This window comes from Nicotiana tomentosiformis, chromosome 12, assembly GCF_000390325.3.
Source record: "Nicotiana tomentosiformis chromosome 12, ASM39032v3, whole genome shotgun sequence".
In the NCBI taxonomy this organism is placed as follows: Eukaryota; Viridiplantae; Streptophyta; class Magnoliopsida; order Solanales; family Solanaceae; genus Nicotiana; species Nicotiana tomentosiformis.
Genome location: NC_090823.1, coordinates 127,702,323 through 127,728,072, shown reverse-complemented (window position 1 = coordinate 127,728,072; position 25,750 = coordinate 127,702,323). Strand labels below are relative to the sequence as shown.

At 34.1% G+C, this 25,750-nt stretch overlaps 3 protein-coding genes across 5 annotated transcripts; 1 reads left to right on the top strand and 2 right to left on the bottom strand.

The window, feature by feature from the left end:
- Positions 1-5,207: 5,207 nt before the first annotated feature.
- Positions 5,208-6,554, bottom strand: LOC104091144 (pathogenesis-related protein STH-2-like). Its single transcript, XM_009596425.4, has 2 exons — positions 6,303-6,554; positions 5,208-5,679 (listed from the first exon to the last, which is right to left on the bottom strand). Exons 1-2 carry the CDS (start codon positions 6,484-6,486, stop codon positions 5,381-5,383), a joined length of 483 nt encoding a protein of 160 aa, XP_009594720.1. The 5' UTR covers positions 6,487-6,554; the 3' UTR covers positions 5,208-5,380.
- Positions 6,555-9,664: 3,110 nt separating this feature from the next.
- Positions 9,665-15,533, top strand: LOC104091135 (uncharacterized). Its single transcript, XM_009596417.4, has 8 exons — positions 9,665-9,987; positions 11,160-11,593; positions 11,690-11,762; positions 11,885-11,965; positions 12,542-12,605; positions 13,666-13,753; positions 13,856-13,940; positions 15,256-15,533. The coding sequence occupies exons 1-8, from the start codon at positions 9,895-9,897 to the stop codon at positions 15,295-15,297; spliced, it is 960 nt and encodes a 319-aa protein (XP_009594712.1). The 5' UTR covers positions 9,665-9,894; the 3' UTR covers positions 15,298-15,533.
- A 704-nt stretch (positions 15,534-16,237) lies between these two features.
- Positions 16,238-25,206, bottom strand: LOC104091116 (pre-mRNA-processing factor 19 homolog 1-like). 3 transcript variants are annotated; one of them, XM_009596394.4, is made up of 18 exons: positions 25,066-25,206; positions 24,860-24,945; positions 23,327-23,398; positions 23,134-23,196; positions 22,299-22,385; positions 21,725-21,869; positions 21,511-21,632; positions 21,193-21,309; positions 19,974-20,069; positions 19,764-19,823; positions 19,042-19,116; positions 18,201-18,305; positions 18,007-18,123; positions 17,810-17,887; positions 17,601-17,697; positions 17,123-17,174; positions 16,694-16,764; positions 16,238-16,594 (listed from the first exon to the last, which is right to left on the bottom strand). In XM_009596394.4, the coding sequence occupies exons 1-18, from the start codon at positions 25,076-25,078 to the stop codon at positions 16,482-16,484; spliced, it is 1,569 nt and encodes a 522-aa protein (XP_009594689.1). In that variant the 5' UTR covers positions 25,079-25,206; the 3' UTR covers positions 16,238-16,481. The 3 variants fall into 3 exon arrangements, with proteins under 3 accessions (XP_009594689.1, XP_070047766.1, XP_070047767.1); XM_070191665.1 differs by having other exon boundaries at positions 23,134-23,227; positions 25,066-25,187; XM_070191666.1 differs by lacking the exon at positions 25,066-25,206 and having other exon boundaries at positions 23,134-23,222; positions 24,860-24,876.
- Positions 25,207-25,750: the final 544 nt, after the last annotated feature.

Sequence of the window (25,750 nt, the reverse complement as noted above, 5' to 3'; positions counted from 1 at the left end):
ATTTTGGAATATCGGCCTAACTTCAAAAAGGTAAGTGTCTTGCCTAACCTCGAGTGGGGTAATTACCCCTTAGGCATCGAGTCTTATGTGCTGTTTGTGAAATGTGAAAAATTGTGTATGCGAGGTGACGAGTACGTACTCGGGCTTGTATGTGCAAAATATATTGGGTTTAAGTCTTAAGCATATTGTGTAGTAAATTGGATAATTGTTGGCATTTATTTAATCATCTATTTGCCATGCCTAAATCCTTGTTGGTTGAACTTGTTTTTATATAATAATTTGATGTGATTGTTATTTTAATACTTATGTAATTCTGTGAGTTTGTTGGTTTGATAATTCTGGGAATTTAATTTTATTTTGAATTTTTCCTATGCAAATAATTAATTAAGCAAGTTTAAGAAGAAGCGTTAATATAATTATCTAAATTTGCATCAATGAAGGTTTTGCTTTATGCTGAGTAATTTCTATCTCTATTGATTATTTTGGGGTGTTATATACATTGTGTGGGGCTTTGGACTATTTGTTGTGAAATTAATTGATTTTGTTATATCTTTGAAATTTGGTTGTGGCCATTGGGCAAATTGTGATATGAATTGATTTTATTATATTGTCGTGTTAATTTCCCGTGCAAATTATTGTGTTGTGTGAGTTATTATTTTGGGGAAATAAGGGTGGCATTTCACCGTTGATATTATGTGGGTATAAGGGTAGCATTTCACTGTTGTTGTATTTGTTAGAATATTGTTTGGGCGGAGCGATAAGGATGGCTATCGGAGCGATAAGGGTGGCAATAGGAGTGATAAGGGTGGCTATTGATATTGTCTGGGCAGAGCGATAAGGGTAGCTATAGGAGTGATAAGGGTGGCAATAGGAGCGATAAGGGTGGCTATTGTCAGGGATGATATGTGATGATGTGGGGTTGTGGTGTTGTTAATTTTCATGTGATGTTGTGATTTTCTTGTGTTTATTTTTATACCTTGTGCAATTTGTCTTGTTGTTGGTAAATTGATAACAATCTGATTTATGTTGAAATTGAGAGCATGTGGCTATTGCCAGGCGGATTATAAAATGAAATGTGGGCACGAGGTGCCGTGAGTAAATAATGAGGATATTTGGCACGTGAATTATTCGTGCAGTTATGATATGAAATGTGGGCACGAGGTGCCGGGAAAATATGATGATTTAATTATGGGCACGAGGTGCCGTGGAAATATGAAAATGGGTTGAGACCCGTGTTTATGAAAAATATGAAAATTGGCTGAGACCCGTATTTTGATGATTATGAAATGAGGTGTCACATGATGACTTTTTAATTGAAAGAATTATATTCAAAATATTTATTTGGAAGGATTTTTACTTAGAAAGTATTATATGAAAGAATTGTATTTGAAAGATATTTATTTGAGGAAATTATATTTGAAAAGATTTATTGAAAGAATTATATTTGAAAAATAATTATTTGAGAAAATTATATTTGAAAGAGAGTTATCTGGAAGAATTATATGTGAAAGACATTTATTTGAAGGGCTTGATTTATTTGGGTGTAATTGTGTTTATTAATTGTTGAGTGATATTAATGGTATTCTTGTTGTTTGTTGTGCATATTACTGGTTGTTTTATCCTGCCCTTATTATTATTTGTTTCCTATTATTTTGTATATTATATTGCACAGGTTATTAGACTAGTGAGTGTCTTGATTGTACCTCGTCTCTACTCCACTGAGGTTAGTCTTAATACTTACTGGGTACCGACTGTGGTGTACTCATACTACACTTCTGCACATTTTTGTGCAGAGCCAGGTATTGGAGATATCGGACTTGATCAGAGTTAAAGCGCGATCGTAAGGATTCAAGGTAGAGCTGCTTGGCCGTCGCAGTCCCTTGGAGTCTTTTTATTTCATTGTACTGTTAATTTGTAATCAAACAGTATTGTATATTCGGTCCTCGTGATCATTCCATATATTCAGTTAGAGTTCGTGACTCAGTACTACCAGTCTTGGGAGGTTGTATATTCATATTTATTTCGTTGTTAGTTTTTATTACTTAGTTTTAAAAAAAAAAATGGCTTCAAAATGCAATTGAAAACAGTTTACCTAGTCTTAGAGACTAGGTGCCATCACGACGCCTGTGGTGGGATTTTGGGTCGTGATAGATTTTCACGAAAAATATTGGGGTAAGTGTTCCTTATCCTATATTGATTATATTTCATGATTCCATACTCGTTTATATCATGAATTCGTGAATTTATGGAAGAAAAATCAGATTTTTCAAAAATCTTCCAAAAACTAAAATTTAAGATTTGAAAGTCCATTTGATATCGAAAATTGGATAATTTTTATATGGTTGAACTCGTAGCGGAACGGGTGTTCGGATTTCGCGAGTGTTTCCGGGATTTGAGACGTGGGTCCCACTGTCAAATATTTTAATAAATTTTAGATTTTTATCCGAAAAATTTGTAAATTCATATGGAATTAATTCCTATGATTAGTATTGAATATATCGAATTGTTTGTGAATAGATTTGAAACTTTTGGAGATAAATTTAAAAGGAAAAGTTATGGTTGAGTAATTGATTGAAATTTGCAAAGCGGGGTAAGTATTGTGGTTAACCTTGACTTGAGGGAATAGAATCCTTAAATTAATTGTTATATGAATTGCATGTGAACGATGTATAGGCAAGGTGATGAGTGCCTATACGTCGTCAAATTAATTGTTTGCATAATTATTTGAAAATCCTAAATTTGTTTTAATACATGAATTAATTGTTATAATAATTGTTTCTCTCCTATTCTTTGCCAAATATTAATTCTTAAATTCTTATAATAATTGCTACATGCTTATTTGAATTATGTGCACTAATTCCTACTTGACATTTAGCATATTAAATATTAAACTGCCTATTTTCTCCCTGATTTCCAAAATAAATTGTTGTTGCCATTGTTTGTTTATAAATAAATTGTAATCATTGTGTGCATTGATGCTTAATAGTTTCTCATTGGACGTGGTATTTATTGGAGTAACTTTTATTTATATTATGAGCTGTTTAAAGTTATATATATTGGGGGAACGGGTTGCACGCCGCAACGGAAATGAAAGTAAATATATCTAATTTGGAGAATCAGATTGCACGCCGTAATAAACTTATTTAAAAGTCAATAATGAGGGATCGGATTGCACGCCGCAACAGACTTATTTAAAAGTCTATATATATACTTGATTGAAATAAATATATGACAGACTTGATTAAAAGGAATATATTGGGAGAGCGGGTTGCACGCTGCAACAGAATTGAATGTGAATATATTGTGAGATCGGGTTGCACGCTGCAACAGAATTGGTTGAAATAATAATGGATTATGATTGCTGAGTTGGCTTCGATTATTATAAATAAGTTACCTGATTTATTTCTATCATTTGTTGTTATTATTAATATTGCGTACAGGTTAATGTAAGTGAACTGCCTTAGCCTCGTCACTACTTCGTCGAGGTTAGGCTCAGCACTTACCAGTACATGGGGTCGGTTGTACTGATACTACACTCTGCACTTCTTGTGCAGATTTCGAAGTTGGTCCCAGCGGCGTGCCATAGACTTGCTCGGATTTCAGCTACTCAGAGGAGACTTGAGGTATAATTGCACGGCGTTCGCAGTTCTGAAGTCCCCGTCTAATTTACTTTAGTTGTGTGTTTGTTTTCAGACAGCTTTATTTTATTCAGGCCTTTATTTGTATTATTTTACAAGCTCGTGCACTTGTGACACCAATTCTGGGATGGTATTTAGACACCGTTATTTTTTTATGAATTATTCAATATATTTCAGACTTTACTTCCGCAATTGTTCTTTGTTATTAATAAATTCAAAAATTATTTTTAAAATAGATAATATTATTCTAACGTTGGCTTGCCTAGCAAGTGAAATGTTAGGCGCCATCACTGTCCGAAAGTGGGAATTTTGGGTCGTGACAGACATAGTGTCCATATAAAAGTAATTTTAAAACACACACACAAATATCTATATATATATATATATATATATATATATATATCAAATAAGTATTAAATATTGTTTATTTAAAAGTTATTTATTATTTACACACACACACACACACAAATATTCATAAATTTATATTTTAATTATTTTAAAATTATTTTTCCGACCGAAATCGGTCGGAAATATTTAATTATAACTTATTTTGGTTGTTTAATTAAATATATATAATTTTTGTCTTGGGCGGGAATTAATTATTTCAAACTTTCCAACCGATTTCGGTCGGAAATTTGGAAAAGTTTTAATAAATAATTATTTTTGTACATTATATACACGTATGACCAAATATTTGACCAATTTCCAACCGAAATCGGTCGGAAAGTTAGAAAAATTTAATAAATAATTATTTTGTACATTATATACAAGTATGACCAAATATTTGACCAATTTCCGACCAAAATCGGTCGGAAAGTTGGAAATATTTTAATAAATAATTATTTTTGTACATTATATACAAGTTTGACCAAATATTTGACCAATTTCCGACCGAATTCGGTCGAAAATTTGGAAAAATTTTAACAAATAATTATTTTTGTACATTATATACAAGTATGACTAAATATTTGACCAATTTCCGACTGAAATCGGTCGGAATTTTTATTTTTTTGCTGTCACAAAAATTTTGTTGACTTTTGCGACCAAATACTCTTATTTCCGACCGATTTCGGTCGGATTTTTTTTCTGACCGATTTCGGTCGGAAAGCCTTGGGCGGAAATCACCTGATTTCTAGTAGTGTCCGTGCAAAAAAGAATGACATCTTTCCATATTTAAAAATAATTTACCTTTATACAATGATTTATAGCCACACAAAATATGCGTACCTCATTTTACACCACAAGTACAAAAGTCTTCTCTTGTTTCTTAAATTTCGTGCCCAGTCAAATAAGTTTAGATAAATTGAAACGAAAAGAGTATTATATTTCGTTTGCGTATCAATGAACTTATCACTAAGAGAACCGAGTCTAGAACATGAGTGAATATATATATATATATATATATATATATATATATATATATATATATATATATATATATATATACATACTTGTTAATAATATAAATATAATAGAAGAATTAACCTAAATAGCCTCTCACCCAATACGTAATTAAAAGTATTTGGCGCATATATAAAATATATCTAATCCATATATAATATATGTGTAACCGTATATGATCAATGTATACCAGCTAAGAAAAGTAATCATCCGTCCGACTATTTATGTAAAGATCTCATAATAATACCTCAAGAAAACACAACATAAAGTAGACAACTTCAAGCCAAAATGCCAAAAATTAATTAATCTTGGAACTTTTGAAGAGTTGATAAAAGTATATATTAAGCATAGGAAGAAGGATTAGCAAGGAGATAAGCTTCAACAGCCTTGAAAAGTTCCACAGCTTTCTCTTCACCTTCTTTAATCTCCTCTTCCTTTACCACAAAATCATCTTTGGTATGGTAGTTGCTTATTGTCTTGCAAATACAGCCTCCATTTTCAGATCCCTCAAAACTAACAACGTACGAAATGTATTCAAGATTTTCTCCTAGAACTTCTCCTTCGATCAATGAATACTTGATTACCATGTTCTTGTCGTCGACGATATGGATCTTGTGTTTCAAGTACTTTATCGGATATCCTGCCATTTTCATAAGGAAGATTATTTTCTTGCTATTCCTATTTAATTAGAGTACTATAAGTCGTTTATTAAATTTATTTTTTCTTCATGTTGGAGAAGTTATAATTGACTTATTTTTTCAGCTTCCTAGCTTACTTTTGTGCTTTTAATGATATAAAATTTTATGAAATTAAAGAAACACAAGAAGAAACCGAATGTATGCAAGGAAAGTGGCCATAAGAAGTGGAAAAGTTGTCAAAAAAGACTTTTCGTAGTAAAGGGATTGTCACGTAAAGTTGCCATGGAAAATCTCATTTCTTGTAGGGAAGAAATTCTCACTTTTTCATCGATTAAATGATATTATAGCTACCTCTTTTTTTTTATAGCTAGATAATTATATAAAAAGTTGATCATTGCACTAACAAATCATATAAATGAGTTGTTCATTGTCTGACAGTTCACACAACCTATGATAATAGAACCACTTTAACCTTTTAAGGCAAAATCTTTTTTTCGAAAAACTTTAAACAGCAACTTTTAGCTTAAAGAACTGTTTATTTCATTTCTTTCGTTAACCACTACGAAAATCAAGATTCTCGATTTGAAATGAATTAGTAAACCTAAAAGCTAAGAAGAAAAGTAACCTTCAACAAAGTTCATCTTCTTGATGCTTTGAGCACCACCATCACCTTCAACAATCTCAATGTTTTTCACAGCTTTTGGCATTAACTTTGGTACAACGTTTTCTGCATCAAGAACCAAAGCCTTGAAAACCCTATCAGGAGCAACTAGAGTTGCAATATCTTGTGTATATGTGGTAATACCCATAAATATTTTTGCCTAAAATAAATGAGAAGGTTAATTTGAGCTAAAGGATAAAGTTTCTAGTTGAGAAAGTTATTTTGAGCTGTGTTGGTATAGTGAAATTTTAGATGGTATTTGTAGGAAAAATGAAGTGAGACTTTAGATTTCAGTCAACAGGTCCACTTCATTCAATTTCAACATTCAAAGCACTCCATTTTGGACTTCCTTTACCCAATTTAGAGATGTCTTCTATACGGTCTCTGAATAAAGTTTTAGGTAATTCACCCTAGCAAAAATTCAAAGGGACCTTCGAGAAAGGATAAAGTTAATTTCAGTGTAACCTATAGGCTATAGCAGTGGCGAAGCCAGGAAATTCAATAAGGATGTTCAAGTTTTGAACACCCTTTGCCAGTAAGCTATGCAAGGTGTTCAAAGTCTATTTTTAATCAATAACAAGTAATATTTTACCTTATACGTCAGTTGACCACCCTTGGGCCAATATAGCTTCGCCCCCGGGCTATGAGTTTGAGCAGTAGAATCAATCAGTACTGATACTTGTATCAAGTTAGGCTGCCTACATAATATCCCTTGGGATGTTGCTCTTCCTCGGATCCTGCGTGAGTGCAGGATACTTCGTACACAGATGCTTGTATCAAGTTAGGCTGCCTACATAATATCTCTTGGGATATTGCTCTTCCTCGGATCCTGCGTGAGTGCGTGATACTTCGTACACCGGAATGTACTTTTACCCTAGCAAAAACCCCATGCTTTTGGAAAAGTTTTCTTTACGACTGGTCAAGCACGTCTAGAATATATTATGATGGATTATAATGAGATCCTAAGTCAAGTGTATTTAGAACAATGTTGAAAATTCTGAAAATAGTACGTATGTAGTATTAGTTATAGAAGATGTTGACTAGCTAGACTACAGAGTTTAAGGGAAAAACAAATACTTTTGGATTTTTTTTTTGTTGTTGAATAAAGATGCATACTTTGGGAATTTGATTTGTGAAACTAAGATTTCTTAGCTATAAAAAGCATATTATCAAGAGTAAAATAAAATTATATTGATAACTACTTGGTTTGTCCTCTGTGTGGTCTAGCTGATGAAAGTCATGATCATCTCTTCTTTCTGTGTGAGTTCTCTACTAATGTTTGGAGTAAACTATTACAATGGCTAGGAATCTATCAAACTGTACAAAACTGGATTAATGGAGAAATCAGTTGGGCAACTACTCATGCTAGGGGAAAGAACGTGCAAGCTGTGATCTTTAGAATGACACTACCTGGTGCTGTATATCTTATTTGGCAAGAAAGGAACATGAAATTATTTCATAACAAGTAAAAGAACACCTGCGATAATAATTAGGCAACTCGTACAATAAGTATATTGCAGGGGGGCAATGAAAAGTAGATTAGCAAGAGGTTTGGAACAGTTTGATTTTTATCCTAGTTAGATGTTGAGCTGATCTAATAGGATAGTACAACAATCTTACGTAAAGTTATCAGAGTACGATTAACCTCTGGATTTGAAATCACTGCTTATATATCCAGTATTGGCCATAATTTACAAGAACATTCTGTAGTCTTAGTAAGAGGGGGAAGGGTTAAGGATTTACCCAGTGTGAGATATCACATTGTTCGAGAAACCCTAGATGCTGTTGGAGTAAAGGATCGTAAACAAGGGCGTTCTAGTGCGTTGTAGATTCTTATCCAAGACTTGTATCATTTGATGATGTCATGTGAATCGCTAGAAACATGTAAAGTGTATAGCTAACCCAATAACGAAAGTTTCGTAAGGGGATTGGAGCATGCTACCATGAGACAAAAGATCTTCTTTCTAAAGAGATTCGATTCGGAACTCTTATACGTCCAAGGTTCAATATTGAAATAATTTCAGAGGTTTTTCCTAACTTTGTCCGTGTCAACAAACAATTCGAAATACCTCGACTTTTTTAGAACAGGTCCAAGTCAAATAACAATGATTCCAAACACTTTTTTTTACACTCTTTCGGAAATCCAAAGACTCAATCGTATAAATATGTAAAATAGAAGTTTGCTGGGATTAGCATGTTTGGGGCAATTGTCCAAATCTTGCTTTTTTGTTTTGTACTGTTATACTTGGTAATAAAAGTTTCTTTATTTACCAAAAAAAAAAATTAAATTATTCTTAAATATCAAAATATATTATTATTGTTGTACAAATTAATATGAAAATAGTGTCACATCAAATAAATTGGAGCAGAGTATAAATTATGTCCTAATACGGAGAATATAAATCGATAACATCTTCGATATTCTAGGCTTTTACTTTTGTCTGTCTTTTAGTCTCTGTTTCCCTTTTCATCTACAGTCACTCCTCATATATGTCCCATCTGATTAAATCCAAAACATCGAATCTAGTAAATAGTAATCATGTTAACCTAAATGGCGTAATTATATTTTTAGAGTTCATTATTCAAAAATTACTCAATTATCTAAACTTATCTAGTAAGGTTGTGCTTATTTTGTTTGTAACAGAAAAGTCATTTAACTATTTTTATATCACTTAAAAAATTATTCAATTAGATTTCTCAAACTTTCGGTGGTCAAATCCATATTTACTCTTTAAAGTATCAACTTTTATATTTGTAATACTTTTTGAATATTATAAGTTTTCTCGTTTTACTCTATATTATGGACTTACCTATAAAATAAATAAATCTTATTTATAAATTTAAAAAGAAAAAAATAATTTTCAAGGCATGTATTAATATTGGAAGAAAATAATTGAGTAAAGTTTTCAACCATATATAATGTATATTATAAATATACCTCTATTTTAAATAATTAGTATTTTTTATCATGCATGAAATTTATCCTTTAAAAGCTTTTATTCTCTTTCATTGTCAATTGTGTAAATAAATTTTTGAGTTTTTCTTGTTATTATCAAAATTATTGATACGAACAAATTATTCTAATTAAACTTCTTACCGTGCTCAATTATTTTATTCATCAATTTAAGGTGGTTAAACTCTTATTTTATAACTCAAATATAGTTTTTAATATAATATTTATGTGATTTAAAAAAAATTATTCATCAAAAAAAAGATACACACAACCATAAAAATCAGCGATAAAAGACAGCAAACCATTTTTTTTTTGTTTTTTTGAAAAATAAATAAATTCGGACAGATGAAATTTTCTTTCTTTCTTTCTTTTGAAGTTCTGATCTTTCGGCTGTTGGGACAACTGGACAATCTCCCTTCTCCATCCAAAGTTCTTTCCTTTTCCCCTCATGCACATAACTAAAAACAGCAAAATAATAAGCATCCCTTTCTACATTCACGTTCTTTAAAAAAAGAAAACCATTGTTTGTTCTCAATTTTAAAGCTTCTGAATTGGGTAGCAGCTAAAAATAGGGGGGGGAAGGAAAGAAAGTGGAAAAAAGCTATGAATGCCATAAAAGATACAGTTTCTGAGAAGCTTTCACGTCTTTTTTCTGATTCTCCTTCTAAATCTTCTGATCAACAACCTCCTGTTCAGGTTCTTTTTCTCTCCTTTCTCTCTTTCTCTATTTCAAATTCTTATTATAAAAACCCCTATATTTTGTATGAGTATGTTGTTATGAGATTGAGATCTTTGCTTTTAATCTGTTTTTGAGGTAGATATTTTGATTATTAAGCAATGTCATTGTAGTTTGGATATTATTGTTTTGATTAACGTAGTGTCCCGGCCAGCTTGCGCTCACTGCAAATCTCCTGCCAACAGAGATACCGGGTAACTCGGACCACTAATTTGTAGGCATATGAGGAAGAACATTGTAGTTTCAATATTAAAGTTTGAATCTTGATGATCCCTTAATGAGCTGACTAATCTGAATGTATTAAAATTAAATTGTTTGTCCTTAAAAAATAAAGATAGAGAGAACTATGTATTATGTGATGGGAATTATTTTTCTTTCCTTATTAGAAGGATTGATTGGTTTTCATTATTGTTTGCTTTTCCATGGGGCTTTGGTCTAGTGTTAAGAGCGCTACACGATGTTGTGGATTAGGCGCATATCATGAGTCAGAATCTTGCGCAGAGTCGCAAACAAAGCCTAGTATTTAAGTGGATAAGGGTAGAGGAGCATATGCCCATTATCCACAGAGTTTCGAACTGTGCGGACGCTCGGGGATTTCCTTGGTTAAAAAAAAAAATATAACCCGTTCCTTAGTTTTTGATAACAAAAGACAAGTTGAGTTAAGCACTAGTCATGTTGGTGTACTTACATTAGGTGTTTGCGAGCTGTCTTTGAAGTCTTTTTGAGACTTGTATGTCAGTAGAAAGTGCAGAGAACCTCTAATGTTAAAGACCTCCAAGTTATTGTGTATTGGCATGAAACAGGTCCAAAATGAGTGACACGGATATTGAGGATTTATATAGCCACACCAGCAAGCTTTATCATGTTCCAAGAACAAAACTTTTATCGCAAAGAACACTGGACATTCTAACTGAAGTCCATTGATTTCAATTTTCTGCTAAGTTGAGCAACATCCTACATATTTTCCTATTTGATCCTTTTGAGGTAGGATTTTGGTTTATTCAAGCAGAAATTCTGAGACTTTTTTCCCCTTTGCGTTTCCATATCAGGAGACTTACTGTTTTCTAAAGTATTTTAATATGCAACCTTTGATTGACCTATTATTTGTGACACTGTGCTTCTCTGTGTTTAGGCCAGGCCACACACCAAAGAGGGTAGATCTTTATCATCTATACTTTCTTTCTTTCTACCGTCGACAAATTTTGTTAAGCTCAGAGATCAAAATGATGCCAAGTCACTTAAATCTCATTCTTTTACATGGAGAAGTAAAAGTTTCTCATGGCGCGATAGACCTTTGGAGAGATACACAGATTGTGATCATGATGATTACAAAGAGATGCCAAACGAACCATTCTATACACCTAGATATAATGGAGAACCTAATTCTGCAAGGAGTGTCGCCAGCGGTTTCGAAGCTTTTGAAGATGCTCCTGATGGAGACAATTTAGAGCAATCCGTGCCTAATCTCATTGATGATTCTGTTTTCATATCGCCGGGCTTGTATGATTTTTTCCAGTCTTCCCTCCCTAATATAGTGAAAGGTTGTCAATGGGTCTTGTTATATAGGTAACTTCGACTTAAAACTAGTTTCTACTGCAAAATCTATTGCAACTCTCGGGCTTGAATATTCATATTTATTCTGTTTATTTTAATGAAGGGCAGCACTGCGAAACATGGTATATCACTTCGTACTCTAATTCGTAAGAGTGCTGATACTTCTGGTCCTTGCTTGCTGGTATTTTCGCCTCCATAATACTGCAAAAACTATCTGTGCATGCATTCCCAATATTTTATCATTTCTCAAAATTCTTTTTCCTTATCTTCAATGTGAATTTTTCATAATCATGCTTGTTACAGATTACTGGTGATAAGCAAGGTGCTGTCTTTGGCGGATTGCTCGAGGCGCCACTCAAGCCTACTGCGAAGAGGAAGTACCAAGTAATATCTTTTTTCTCCTTTTATATGACACAAGTGATAATAGCCAGTAATTTGATTTTCTTTAATCAATCCGAACTAAAGGTAAACTAAGATTCAGAGAGCAAACACCATCTTTTGTTGTCTAGTGTTGAACACCCTTCCGCAAGAAGAAATATTGTATATCCTTAGCAATCAAGTAAAACAGTTTGAAAGGTGCTGTATTTGGTGGATTGCTTGAGGCACCACTTATGCCAACTGTGAAGTGAAAGTTCCAAGTAATATTTCTTTTCTCCTTTTATATGAGACATGTGACAATACCGCATATTCACTTTCTTTAATCAATTTGAACTAATGGAGTAACGGTAAATTAATATTCAAAGAACAGATTACCAGCTTTTGTTCTCTAGTGTTACCCTTGGTAACTTTGCTTAGTCAAACACCCTTCCACAAGAAGAAATATTTTATATTATTAGTAGTCACGTAAATATTTGAAACAAGTAGATATTTTTTGCCTTTTTCATCCTAACCGATCTCTTTTTTTTTTTTTTATATGCTTATTTCCAATGCTAAGGTACCTTCATTCTATGACTATGACAGGGAGCAATTCAAACATTTGTATTCACAACTGTATATGGTGAACCAAGGCTATTTAGACCTACGGGTAAGTATATCACCAGGCTACAATACAAGTCCTTAAAAAGCAGTAACTGGAAATTTCCTTTAACAAGAAATTTTCAAGCTTGAATGGACTTTGTAATCCCAATTAAGTACATAGTTAATTTGTCTAAACATTTTTGTATAGAAAATGGCTACTCTGAACTGTTGCATTTTGTTGGATAGCCACCTCATGACTGAATTTCTGATAAAAATTTCATGATTGAAAATAGAGCGGAGTTTAGCCCATTTTCCTTTCCATGTCAACTTGACTTGTAGCAGACTCCACTCTAAATCCTGTGAGCTTCATTTAGGAGTTGAATCAGATCGATAAACCCTTAATTTATATATTTCTTGGATAGCAGTTCTCTTTGTTACATCTGTGAGATCAAGCTACTTATCTTCAATATAACCTATTTGAATTTACAGTTAACTGTTAAGACCAACTTCAAACTAAATTGAGGTGATAAACATATCTTATAAAGCTAACACTCTGTGGTAATTATCAGCAAAGATGCTTTTCCTTAGTCCAATGCCTTCCATATGCAGTTAATCTGTCACTTTATGAGATTCTTTCTGATCCATTAGTGTTGTATTTTTCATTTTTCCCCCTTTCTTTTCATTTGAGGAGCAGTGGTAATGGGTCAAAGTTTCCCTTTTCTATTGGCTTGTCTTTCTAAGTTAGTCTAAGATTGACTCGGCGCCTTGATATTAATCTTTAAGGCAGTTGAGGAATTCTAACATTCTATGTATTTCGTCTATATTCTCCATTATACAAAGTCGAACGAGATTATATTGGTCTAATATGTGTGTGTGTATATATACACATAAGATTTTCTTCAACTATCACATATACTGATCATGTAGCTGTAGTCTTGTTGTATGATACTGCTCGAGCTTGCTGTGTAACTATCCATATGGTTCTTAATATAAAAGGTAAACATTACTGACCTGTTTGATACATGTAATGCATAGTACAAAGACAAATCTCAGGAGCAAATTATCACTGAAGTAATGCATGAGAGGGTGCATTCATAAGCTAATCTTCTTTTCTTTTCTTGGATTAGGTGCCAACAGATATTTTTACTTGTGCATGAATGATTTCCTGGCACTTGGAGGCGGTGGACATTTCGCTTTATGCTTGGACGGAGATCTGTAAGTTTCTCTCCCTTGCATTCAACACTGCAGCTTGCAGATTTCTTCTTTCTTACAATTTTCTGAAGTTCCATTTTTGTGATAAAATAATTTTTAATGAAGGTTATCTGGCAATAGTGGACCTTGTGATACATTTGGGAACTCGTGCTTGGCACATAATGAAGAGTTTGAGTTGAAGAATGTTGAGGTAATGTCTTCTTTAATTATTAGTCTTCTCGACCATTGATTATTCATAAATATAGCTTTTGTCTCTAGTTTCCAGTACTCTTTGAGAAACATCGCTGAAAGTAAAATTAATCCTTCTTCATACAAAGCTTCTCTGGTACGAAATGGGCCACTTCAAATTGGTTCATTGCTCCGGCCCAGAATACGATTAATCCAGCTTGGGCTGCATGAGCTCTCAGATTTTAGCTCCATGTCACCTATCTGGCACAGAATAATACGAACCAAAAAAAGTCGCACCCGTGCAAAAATAAGAGGTAGGAAAGGGAACTTAGAGGAAAGGGAACTTAGGTGTACACTCATTTATAATTCCTAGTTGGGTCTGTATTCAGAAAAAGGGGAAAACTCTTGTCTGGTTTTCAGTATTTCTACCTCTCCCCTTACTTTTCTAATCTACTAAGGATAGTCCACACATGGATGCATAATAACTGTATAACAAAGGCACTTCTATTTTAGAAAAGTTCGATCTCACTTGGTCCAAAGATGAGGACAACTAGAAACCATAGTTGCTTGAATTTTTCAAGACTGCTTTTTCTGAAGCTCAACAAAATTCAAATGGTGTAATAATGCACTCATAAAAAGGTCTCTTAGAGAAGGATAAAAATAGAAAATATATTGAAGAACAATTCTCAACTGATGTGCTCTCGTTTAGAAGGGGAGCCTTCGAGCAACGGTCAAGTTGTCTCCGTATGACCTATAGGTCATGGGTTCGAGCCATGGAATCAGCCAACATCAGTCAAGTTGTCTCTGTGTGACCTATAGGTCATAGGTTCAAGTCGTGGAATCAGCCATTGATACTTGCATCAGGGTAGGCTGCCTATTTCTTGGATAGCAGTTCTCTTTGGGGTCCGGCCCTTCTCTTGACCCGTGAGCGTGAGATGCTTAGTACACTGAGCTGCCCTTTGTGTTGTTCTCGTTTACATTTTAAGGTTATAGATTAGGGCAGGAAAAGATATCATTTTATAAGGTTGTTCTAGTGTTAGGGAAGCTTATAAAACGCAAGCTGCTCTGCTCTCATACCAAACCAACCTATTATTGATAAGGATTATGGCTTAAATAAGTCAAATAGGATCATTCACCAATGCCTGAAAGCTTAAGCTGTCTCAAACTCACTAGTAAGGTGTTCTAAAACGCGGACACTTTACACGTCGTAGCAAGACTCAAGAAAATTATTTAGACAATTTGCTCAAAATTGTACTACCAATCTTGTCCAGAAGGTATACTGTTTGGATTTAACATTCTATTACCGATGTTTGACAATTTCTTTTTCTTGGGTGCAGCTGTGGGGTTTTACACATGCATCTCGGTACTTTACCTCGTAGCAAGCCTGAAATGTTATTTTTTTATTTATCTGTTAAAAATTATAAATATGATTATTTATTCTTTCATGTCCAAGAAGCAGCAGTCCATTTTAATCTTGGAGTGTTCCTGCTGTAAATGGACAAGTTGATGAGATTCTAGTTAGTGTAGAATGTAGATTAAATCAGCTGATCATTATGCTTGTAAGTACTCATTCTTCTTGTTTATGACATTATGAGTCCTTTCTAATCATACAAAATACAGGTCTTAGCACTCGAGTGTTATTATATGACCTCTTTATAATAAAAATGAGTGTTATTATACAAACCACAGCAGTTAAATATTCTGCACATAATTTGTAGTTAACCTATTTGTGTATTGCCTTTTGCTTATTGAGTGTCTTGGCAATGGCTTTCCTTTTCGAAGGCCAATATATTTTTCTTAAATCTACCCACAAATGCTGGTAATCGTAATCTCACGAGGATTATTATCGATAACTAGAAAATAGATTACACTATATCCAGTTCATCTTGCGACTCTATAATTAGGATTGGATTATCTACGAATCCGTTCTTTAGTTTTCCCACAACGCAAACAGACGCAGATGAATGTGTGACAACATTCATTCTTTTTGATGGTTTTATAAAATTGTAACCAATCTTATTATTTTCCAAAAATTGAGAAATCACCACCAAGTTCAAGCGAACCAGATATGGTGCTAATAGCATTAAGATGATGGATAGTTGGATCAACGATGCTTCACTGGTTCAGGTCCGTTTTGCTCCTCTCACCAATAAGGTCGTAATGTTAGATTCTGAAGAACCAACAGTTCTGTTGGAGAAGACAGTTTTGCTGTCGTTAGATTGTGTCAACGTGAGGAGAAGATAGAAGATTGTATTCAAAATCTGAGTCCGAATTGGCCACTTAAGCAAGTTCTAATTTTCCTGGAAAATGGACAGCGGATACATATGAATGAATGATACATCACTATTCAAGAATTGTTTTACATCACTTCTATATTATCCCATGTTAGTGGGTACAAATGTTTCCCTGCTTCCCCTACTAGAATGAAACTATACTGAACAAAAAACCACTGAAGTTACACTTGAAAGAACAATAAATCTCTATCAACCTTTCTTCACCCTGCAACATAAATGTGCCGACCCCGCAACAGGACTAGTATCTCCTTTAGCAGCTCTAACTGAGCCTAACTTTCTGATTGATCCTCCCCAGGCAGCCCGAATATTCTTAAATTCCGATCCATGGATCCAACAGCTATGTACTTCGCATCTGGTCCGAATTTCAGACATGTTGCTTTACCTGCACGTGACAATAACAGGCTCCATCTAAATAAACAGGGATGAAACAGAGGACATCAAAAGCACAGATAGGCAAAAAGAGCGAGCAGAGAAAGCTTACCTGTGCCTGACAAGTCAGGGAAAGTTTTGATGAGATTCCATTCGGACTTGACACTTGCAGCTTGATGAACTCTGATTCAGAGCAAAATTATATTGATATTAATTCTAATGTATCAACAGAAAGCTCCAAACAGCACTCAGCATTTAAATACATAACGGAATAGAGGGCAGTCATAATCAAAGTAGCAACAATGACAAAGACACCTACACCTTAATCCCATTCTAGTTGGGGTAATAACTAAAGCCTCATTGATTTTTTTTCATTTTGGAGGGCTAAAGATCCTCGGAACCCAGTAAGGCGTAGGGTGATGACAAAGTACAAAATATAAGTTCAAGCAAAATTAGGAGACTTTAACAACATATGGTCTAAGGGGGTAATGCTCCTTCCTTATTCAGTACCCAGCATGGGAAGTTTGTAAAGAAGTCTTACCTTATATCTGAGCCTCCTAATGCAAGATAACTTCCACTGTGGTCAAATTCCACTGCAAGTATAGGAGAAGCAGCTGGTCAGTTTTTAAATGCATAGAAATTTCCATATAAGACACATTTACCTTAGAAAATGATTACAAACTGCAGTAATGAAAGACATTTCAGATATCATTTGTACAAAAATTATCTTTAAAAGCAAGTTTGACAAGTAACCTTAACATTATGAAACATCAGAAAGGAAAAAGGTTGAAGTATCCCAAGAGGGAAATGATCCATATGTACATGCAACTCCTAAAGATAGTATAATCATATATATATTATAGTTCATATATAAAGCAAGAAACTTGGCTTTTAGACTGCTTAGTGCGTACTAAAAGTAAAATTTTGCTACACCACTTAGCGAAGTCCTTTTGATTAACACAACTCTTCTAAAATATTTTTCATGTCAAACTCCAGTAGAATGCACTTAGTATTTATACCTGATTGAGTTGCTGTATCTTCATCATAAGGAGTAAAGCTTCTGAAGTTTCTCAATTTGCGTAAATCCCAAAGTTTGACACCATCTTGAGCTGCAGTCTGAAAAAAAATGAAAAAAGGAAACCCACCAGTAAAAATTTTAATCATAAAACTCAGGTAATGCTGGTAAAAGAATGGTCAACAAAGGTTCATTCAGTAACAGAATACTCACTGCTAAAAAATAACCATTTTCTGAGAAGGAGATTGCAGTTACTGCTCCAACATGGCCATCAAATTTTGCAACATTTGCCTATATAGCAAGCACCAAAAGGGAACCCAAGGAAAAAAAAAAGGATGAGGAACTGTAAAAACACTGAGATAGAAGAGGAATTATATCAGTAGCTTATGCAGCTCTTCAAGAATACACACCTGGCTTTTTACATCCCATATCTTGACCAGAGCCCCCGAAGTTCCTGCTCCAAGGATCAGACCATCAGGATGAAAAGCTGCAGATGTGTAGCCCTCAGATTCTGAAGCATCTGCTACCTGCATTAGAACTTTAGAGTTGATGACCCAGAAATCTGAAAATTGTTTCTGGAAACGAGAGCAAAGGAGCAAGATACCTGAGCAAGGCATAAACCAGAAGCAAGTTCATAAAAACACCATGTGCCATCAAGAGAAGCCGTCACAAAGTACTTATTGGTTGCATGGACTGTGACAGCTTGCACCTGAATTTATTGGTAGATGCATTAACGTTAAAAATTCACTATAGTTAACAGAGAACTAAAATTTCAGTTGCGGGACCATATTGTGAAGTCGAAGTAATATTCATGCTCTGAAGAACTCGTATAATAAAACAAGGCAGGGAACAAGGTATTACCAATTTCCACAGAAAATCTTTTGTTTTTCCTACAAGCATGTGGAATGGTGTTAAAGAGCTTTCCTTCCTTTGACCCACCCAAGTATGTATTTTAGAGGTGGAAAATAGCAATGCGGCTAGCTCTGGTAAAGAAATAATGATATCTACAGCCAGCTATCTTCTCTCTTTTCGCTCCTGTCTTTCTCTAGCTAAAAATGTTCCTTGTCTCTAATTTTGTTTGTATTGCTTCCTCACAAATATTCATGGTGAAATATATACAACCATTATGTCATACAACTAAGCATCAGCCCCTATGGAATGACTTCCATCCCAATCTTTCACCACTTAGGAATGGATCACTTTCCAATGATATTCCAGCCTAGGAAAGAAACATTCAAATGGCGAACCTAAGGCGGAGCTCGAATATCAATGCAATCAACCACAAAGTGCATTCTAAATTTGAGAGCCCAAGCAAAAGAAGGTTTTACATAATCCATCTTAATTCGTCAAATCAGGATAACTAGTAGCACCTTGTTAAAATATTTAAAAAGCCAAACAACATCATAACTTTCAGTATCAATAAATGAGATAAAAAGATGAAGTACCTCAGCACTGTGATCCTTCAAAGTATGCCTACAGTCATAATTTCCATTTTCAGAGCTTTGCCACACACATACTGTCTGCAAAGGTCAACTGCAGAAGTTCAATAGAACATGGAAGGCAAGAAAAATACATGCACCAGTTATTGAATTGAACTTCAAGCAATAACAGCATTTAACAAACCCATCTAAATTGATAAGTAACATCTGAAACTAAAGCTGTTCTTATGTTTCATATGTACCACTTTTCAATCCTACCTCAACCAGAGCTTAACCTAGATCCTACCTCAACCAGATCTTAACATAGAAATGAAGGACACAGGAATCACTAACGAACGCACAAGTTTGACCAACATGCCCTTTATCTTTATTTAGCATTCTGTTCTTTAAAGCATATCAAATAGTATAATTTTGTGGCAAAGCAAATTGTCACCAAATATTTCCGATTTAAAGAGATTATGTACTTTCACAGTTAAATCTTGGATACCATGTATTTCTATATCCTTCACAAGTAAACCCACCTTTCATTAATTCCAAACAACTATTACCGATCCATACCACCATATGATAGGAAACATTGGGAGAAGTAAATGTTCTAACTGACAAAGAAGAAGATGAAGTTGACTATCAAGGAGAATACGATCATGACAACTGAATCCAAAAAACAACACACAGGAAAGGAACAAGTCAATTGCAACTTCTGATCAAAGAGAGTCAAACAGGTTTACCTTATCTGCAGAGCCAGTAACTACTAGTTCACCCTCAGCAGCAAATCTGACACTGGTAACCTAAAAAAGAAGAATGTGAGCCACAAATTCGTTTCGGGTAAGGTTAATGAATAAATATGTATTAATCAGGATATCAGAAAAGGAGGATATCATGAATCAGACATTCTTGCTTGTAATAAAATAATGACGTATTGGAAAAAGATAACAGACCCTCTTTGAGTGACCACTTAGTGTCGATACAATCTGCCCTGAAGGCCGATCAAAGACCACAGCATTTGAATCAACCCCACCAGTAGCAATGATGTCCTAATACATAAGTAAAAAGAAATTTGAGCTACCAATACTGTGTTTGGTGATACATCTTCTACATTGAAAGAAGACATAATTTTTAACCGAGATAACAAGATGCAAATGCAATGTCTGATAAGTGACAGCATTTGACACCAATACAGCGTGACTATATATTTTGGTAAAGCACAATGCATATATTTAAATTTGACAATAAATTTATCATGACCAATTAAATGTGTGAAGATTCAACAACAGGGAACATCCTCGAAAATTATGCAAAAGTCCTAGCACCAGACTAAGCCTACCCATTAAAAATATATATAGTACAGTTTAACAGTAAAGTATTTTTGCTCATTGACCACAACGGTTTTAGCTTGATAGAATCCAAGAGGTAATCCTTAGATCTACATTTTGGTCCTAATAAAAGGTTAGTGACCTGTGATTAAGCAGGAATACAGTAATAAAATTGGCTTTCAAGATTTCATTAGCTTTTCTACATCAGATTTACTACTCACATCCCCTCTTAGAGGGACATATGGAGTCTATCAGATAGCGCACCTCTACAAAAGAGTAGCCATGGTTTGAGAATGTACAGAAGGGTAATAGCTTTGCGAGTTGCACAAAAATCACAAGTGTTTCCTGTTTCGTACATCTAAAATGAAATTGTGAACTCAAGACAACTAAACATGAAATGCAATCAAGCATAGTATGTTTTTTCCTTCTTCTCAAGAAATGAGTTCTCCAGAACAATACTCAACAGACATTAAGTGAACATCATATGCATACTTTTGAGAAGGTTAAGAATATAAATTACTAGCTCACTTTTAAGTCCTTAGTCAAAGCACCTGATACTGTAAAAGCGTTGGACAAAGTCCAGTGAAAACTGCTGATATTCTTAAGACAAGCACTCACAATTCATGTAGAAACAAAGAAGCAACAAACCCTAGGCAACTATACATAGCCAGAAGTTTTGCTAACAAAATGACTCATATATCCACTTCTGTAGTTCAGAGATGCAATCATAATCAAAATGATCAGTTGCTCGGCCTCGTGTATGAACAAGAAAGGGAAGGGAATAGATGAACAAGAATTGAAAAGGAATCAATAAAAATAGTCCAGATAAATATGGAGCCCATACCTTAGGATAATGGATATCCAGAGACAAAATGCCTGGTTTGTTTGTTTTATGAAGAGGATAACTATTCAGCTGGGTATATCTTTCAACAGCATCAACAGGAGCCAATGTTGCAGGAATCTAGGTGGCAAACAAAAGTTGTATAATCATTTTGCATTCAAACTGGGGGAAAGCTAAATAGCTCATATACTAGTGACTTTAAAATGTTCATACAATTAATTTAAAAGAGGAAAGCATATAAGCTAGAAGATGAGCGGGGAAAGAATAACACCATAACAACATCTTTCCGATTTATAGAGTTTTTTCCATAGCAGATATTACCTGTCGCCTTTTCCTTTGTTGTGAAAGAGCAGCATTACAATCTTGAAGCTCTTTAATAACATCGCCTGATATTCCTTGGCGAATTTTCTTACCACCAGGACCCATCTCCTCCTCCTCCGCAGCTATTGATACAAGTTGATAACACAAATCAGCAAGTATGGAAAGAAACATGGCATATTATAGACCTAACAGTAAAATTACAAAAATCAAGGACCTCTTTTCCCATTGCTTAAAGCAGCACCATTAGGTGCAGTTGTAGTTGCTGCCATGGGTACTTGTCTTTCAGCCTGCGCAAGCAATGCTCTTGCCTCGTCCCTTTCCTTTTTCAGCCTAGCAATTACCCGGCATGCAGCATCATGCTGCCAAGACAGGGCAGATACTTTCAGCAAAGAATACTTTTTTCTATAAAGAGCAAAGAATGCAACAGATAAGACATGCATGTCCATACAAGAGGCAAACAAGTAGGCAACAGAGGAATATGAAAGAAAGGGAAAGGGCCATATTTCAATCATAGAATATGAGAGAGAGAACATTTGAGATACAAAAGAGTAAGATAAAAAATGAGAAATATGATTGAGCACTTTTTGGTGTCATAAAATCATTTGATTCATTCACAAAGACAGTGCTAAAAAGATATGGTAGGAAGGCTATCCATGAACCCCTATCAAGCCCAACAACCTATATAAACAAACAGGAATTCTTTATTTGCACCAAGAATATAAATGAGAAAAGGAGCTCTATAAATTCCTTAAGCTTGTCTCAATTCTTTGAAAGATGCTCTATATTACCTGATATAGAGCATGACTCAGCTCTTGCCTTGCAGTATGTAATTGTTGTTCCAATGCAAAATTGGATAGCATCAGACCATCCCACTCCTATAATACAAAATAAAACTACGACTTGAAACCCATCAATGTAAAATATAAAGATTTTTATATAGTTACTAAAAAGAAATCTAATATTACAGATCCACGTTTGACTCCAACTACCAACCTCAACACAGAATTGTGTATAGTATACATGAAATTAAAATGTGCAAGATGTAAATTTTTATCAGATATTGCAAACATGCTAACGGGGGTAACAATAAGAAAAGGAAAAAAAAGACACAAGAGCTAAAAAAACTAAATAAAGAGATCTCAATTGTGCAACAAATGCTGCCTTTGAAAGGAGAAGGAAGAGGACATTAATCATTTGTTTCTTCACTGCAAGTACACAACACAGTTTTGGCATTTCGTTTTCAATTTTATATCATGGGTCTAAAGTGGTGCATGCCTGTTTCTACATTTCAGTTTCTTCAAAGTTGGCATAGGAAGGATCTATACAATGCCTCATATCCTTATAGAAGCACCATTCCAGCTGCTGCTTGGTGAGCCATTTGGAAGGAAAGTAACATTAGATTTAGACTCTCTAGCTCATTACACAACTTGTAATAGCCTCAATATTTTGGTTCTAACTCCCCCCAGCTTTACCTTTTTGCTGGTAGTTCAATATAGGTTACACTTTACCTATCAAAAAAGACTGATTTCATACTACGCCTCACCTCAAAGTTTTTGAATCTATTTATGTTGCAAATAATGCATAGAAAACGGAAGCAGAAAATCTAGGATCAGAAATACATACTATCTGAAACATTCCCAACATCCCAGGAATACTGGCGGCCTGCACAGGTCGGGGCTTCACTATCTGCAAAAGGTCCCAAGTAAAGGAAGCTGCACTATAAAAGCCCATTTGGCATCATATGGTATAGAAACTTCAGAATTGCTGTCAAACACTACAAGTAAATCATGCTAATAAACTTCAAATGGATTTGTACCTTGCCAGTTTTAACTGGAATAATGTCATCCTTTGTCAGTGGCTCTCCAGTGACCGGACATTTACCATAATCCTATACGAACAAAAAGAAACGGAAATATAGAAGAAACACACCAAGCAACAACAACAACAACAACCCAGTGAGATCCCACAAGTGGGGTCTGGGGAGGATAGTGTGTACGCAGACCTTACCCCTACTCCGGAGGAGTAGAGAGGCTGTTTCCGGTAAGAAACACACCAAGCAAACATGAGAAAATGCAAAATATTTTTCTCATAAATCAAATGTATTTATTAATGTTACTCCAAGTTCGCATCGTATTACAGAACTACATCATACAAGCACGCATTAAAACTCCCGAAAATCTAAACAATTATCTATACAAATCAGAATTTCATGTACACACCAAATATACAAGGTAGACAAAAGAGAATTCGTAATGCAACAATGAACTCTTGACTCTTGGCCCCTTCAAAAGTTTTCAATCTCTCTATATAATCCAAAAAAGAAAATACAAAAGGGTGCCATATTATAACAAATTAAATGAGAAAATGGAGCATATACCTAAAATCATTAGACACCAACATTAAACATATTTTGAAACAAAAATTATGATATAGTTTACTAAAAACTAGGAAAATTTTCCAATGATCAAATTGAAAATTAAGCGTGTAAATAATTTCATCGCTCTGTTCAGTTATTTTCCTCCGGAAAGAAGCTGATTTGACCCAAGTCAAAGATAGGGAACATCACATCAACCTAGCTATCAAGATAACCTAGGTCAGTACTCTTACTTCAGTAGGAGGGGCAGCGATGGAAGTTCGAAGAGATAGAGACCAATAAATTCCAAATTTGTGCTAATGGGTAGACATGTAGAATCATCCAACCTAATAACATTCTTAGTCGCAATTATGTAATCATAATTTTGGGTTCTAATTTTCTTTACATATAATCAATCAATCATTTTTTTAGGACGGTGGTATTCAGGCTAGTTTGTGAACACCTCGACTATTCCACCGGGTACCTGTTACCTTATACCAGCAAAGATACCAGCTAACTACAATCAATCAATCATATTAAACTTTACAGACCAATATTTCACTCAATATGGGAGCTATATGAATCTTCTACTATTCACTCCGATTTTATCATGTCCATTTGGTTTTAATATTAACCAATTCTCTTTACTTTTTTGTTTATGACAGTGATGTCCGGGCTAGCTTGCTTACACCTCAACTAATTCCATTTGTACCTGCTACCAGTACAAGTACCGAGTAAGTATGTTCATCAAAGACTTAGATATATGGGAAAAACTACTTAGTATTTTTTATTCCATTGGGATTTGAACCTAAGACCTCATTTTAAGCGGTTCTCTTTACTAAGCACTTATTCTCAGATTTTAAACCTTTTTTACTTCAAAATTTACTTTAATGACTAAGATAAGCAAAACAAAACAACTTCCACAAAAAAAAAAAAAAAATCCCCATGAAAATATTTTCACGCACTAAACACACAGAGAGTAATAAAAAAACTAACCGAGATGTGTCTTTCGATTAAACGCTTCTCAAAAATAAGTCCAGATTTCATTGACACTACTGGATCTTCCGGTACCTCACCAGAAACTGTACGGACAATTGAAAAAACATAGAAAACGATAAATCAGATATAAAAAACATAAAAGCATATATTAAAGCTATGAAGATTATGCATAAAGAGTACGTATATAAGGGATTGGGAGTTACTTGAACAGTTCATTGTTGAAAATTGAGAGCTAGGGTTTTGGATTGAGAGCTGAGTTTCTAGTTCGCCGTGAGCAGAAGCAAGAGCAGCTGATGAGCAGTGAGAACTAAAAGGGAAAAAAAAATCAAAATGAATTCTTGTAAAAATAGAATTGATACCCGACCCGAAGTGAAACGGACGGATCATGACCCGTCTTCCTCTTTTTGTATTTTTTATTTTTATTCAAAATACTTTTGAATTAGGAAACTTAACTAGGTAAGTACTACTCGCTCTTGTCCCTTTAAACATTAAAAAATAACTAATTAAAAAATAATTTAACTGAATTGTGTACTTATTTATTCTTTGATCTCATTTAATCACTATTATTTTTTCACTATGTTAATTTATTTTCATAATTATTGGAGTAAGACAAAATTAATTAATGCTTTCTTCATTTTTTTACAATGACAAGTATTTTGAACTAATTATTTTAGTAACTATAACAACTAAGAGAGAGAGAGAGTATATTTAACACACCCATATTTACTATAGCAGCTCCTTGTAATCAGCTTTTACATTATATGGTATTATCAAATAATATTTTTAAATTATTAGGTCGTTATCTTGTAAAATAGTATTTTCAGCTACATTATTATATAAATAGTAGTTATGTCATCAAATTGTATTTTTTTTATATCATCAGCGTAT

Bases quoted from the DNA above. Each gene is read 5' to 3' on its own strand.
- LOC104091116 (XM_009596394.4), bottom strand. The intron at 21,310-21,510 runs GTAATATCTGCT...TTTGCCACCTAG, and splicing joins AACAAAGGAAAAGGCGACAG to ATTCCTGCAACATTGGCTCC. The intron at 20,070-21,192 runs GTATGGGCTCCA...CTTATGTATTAG, and splicing joins TGGATATCCATTATCCTAAG to GACATCATTGCTACTGGTGG.
- LOC104091144 (XM_009596425.4), bottom strand. From the start codon at position 6,486: ATGGGTATTACCACATATACACAAGATATTGCAACTCTAGTTGCTCCT. The intron at 5,680-6,302 runs GTTACTTTTCTT...TGAAAATGGCAG, and splicing joins GAAGATGAACTTTGTTGAAG to GATATCCGATAAAGTACTTG.
- LOC104091135 (XM_009596417.4), top strand. From the start codon at position 9,895: ATGAATGCCATAAAAGATACAGTTTCTGAGAAGCTTTCACGTCTTTTT. The intron at 12,606-13,665 runs GTAAGTATATCA...TTCTTGGATTAG, and splicing joins AAGGCTATTTAGACCTACGG to GTGCCAACAGATATTTTTAC. The intron at 13,754-13,855 runs GTAAGTTTCTCT...TTTTTAATGAAG, and splicing joins TTATGCTTGGACGGAGATCT to GTTATCTGGCAATAGTGGAC.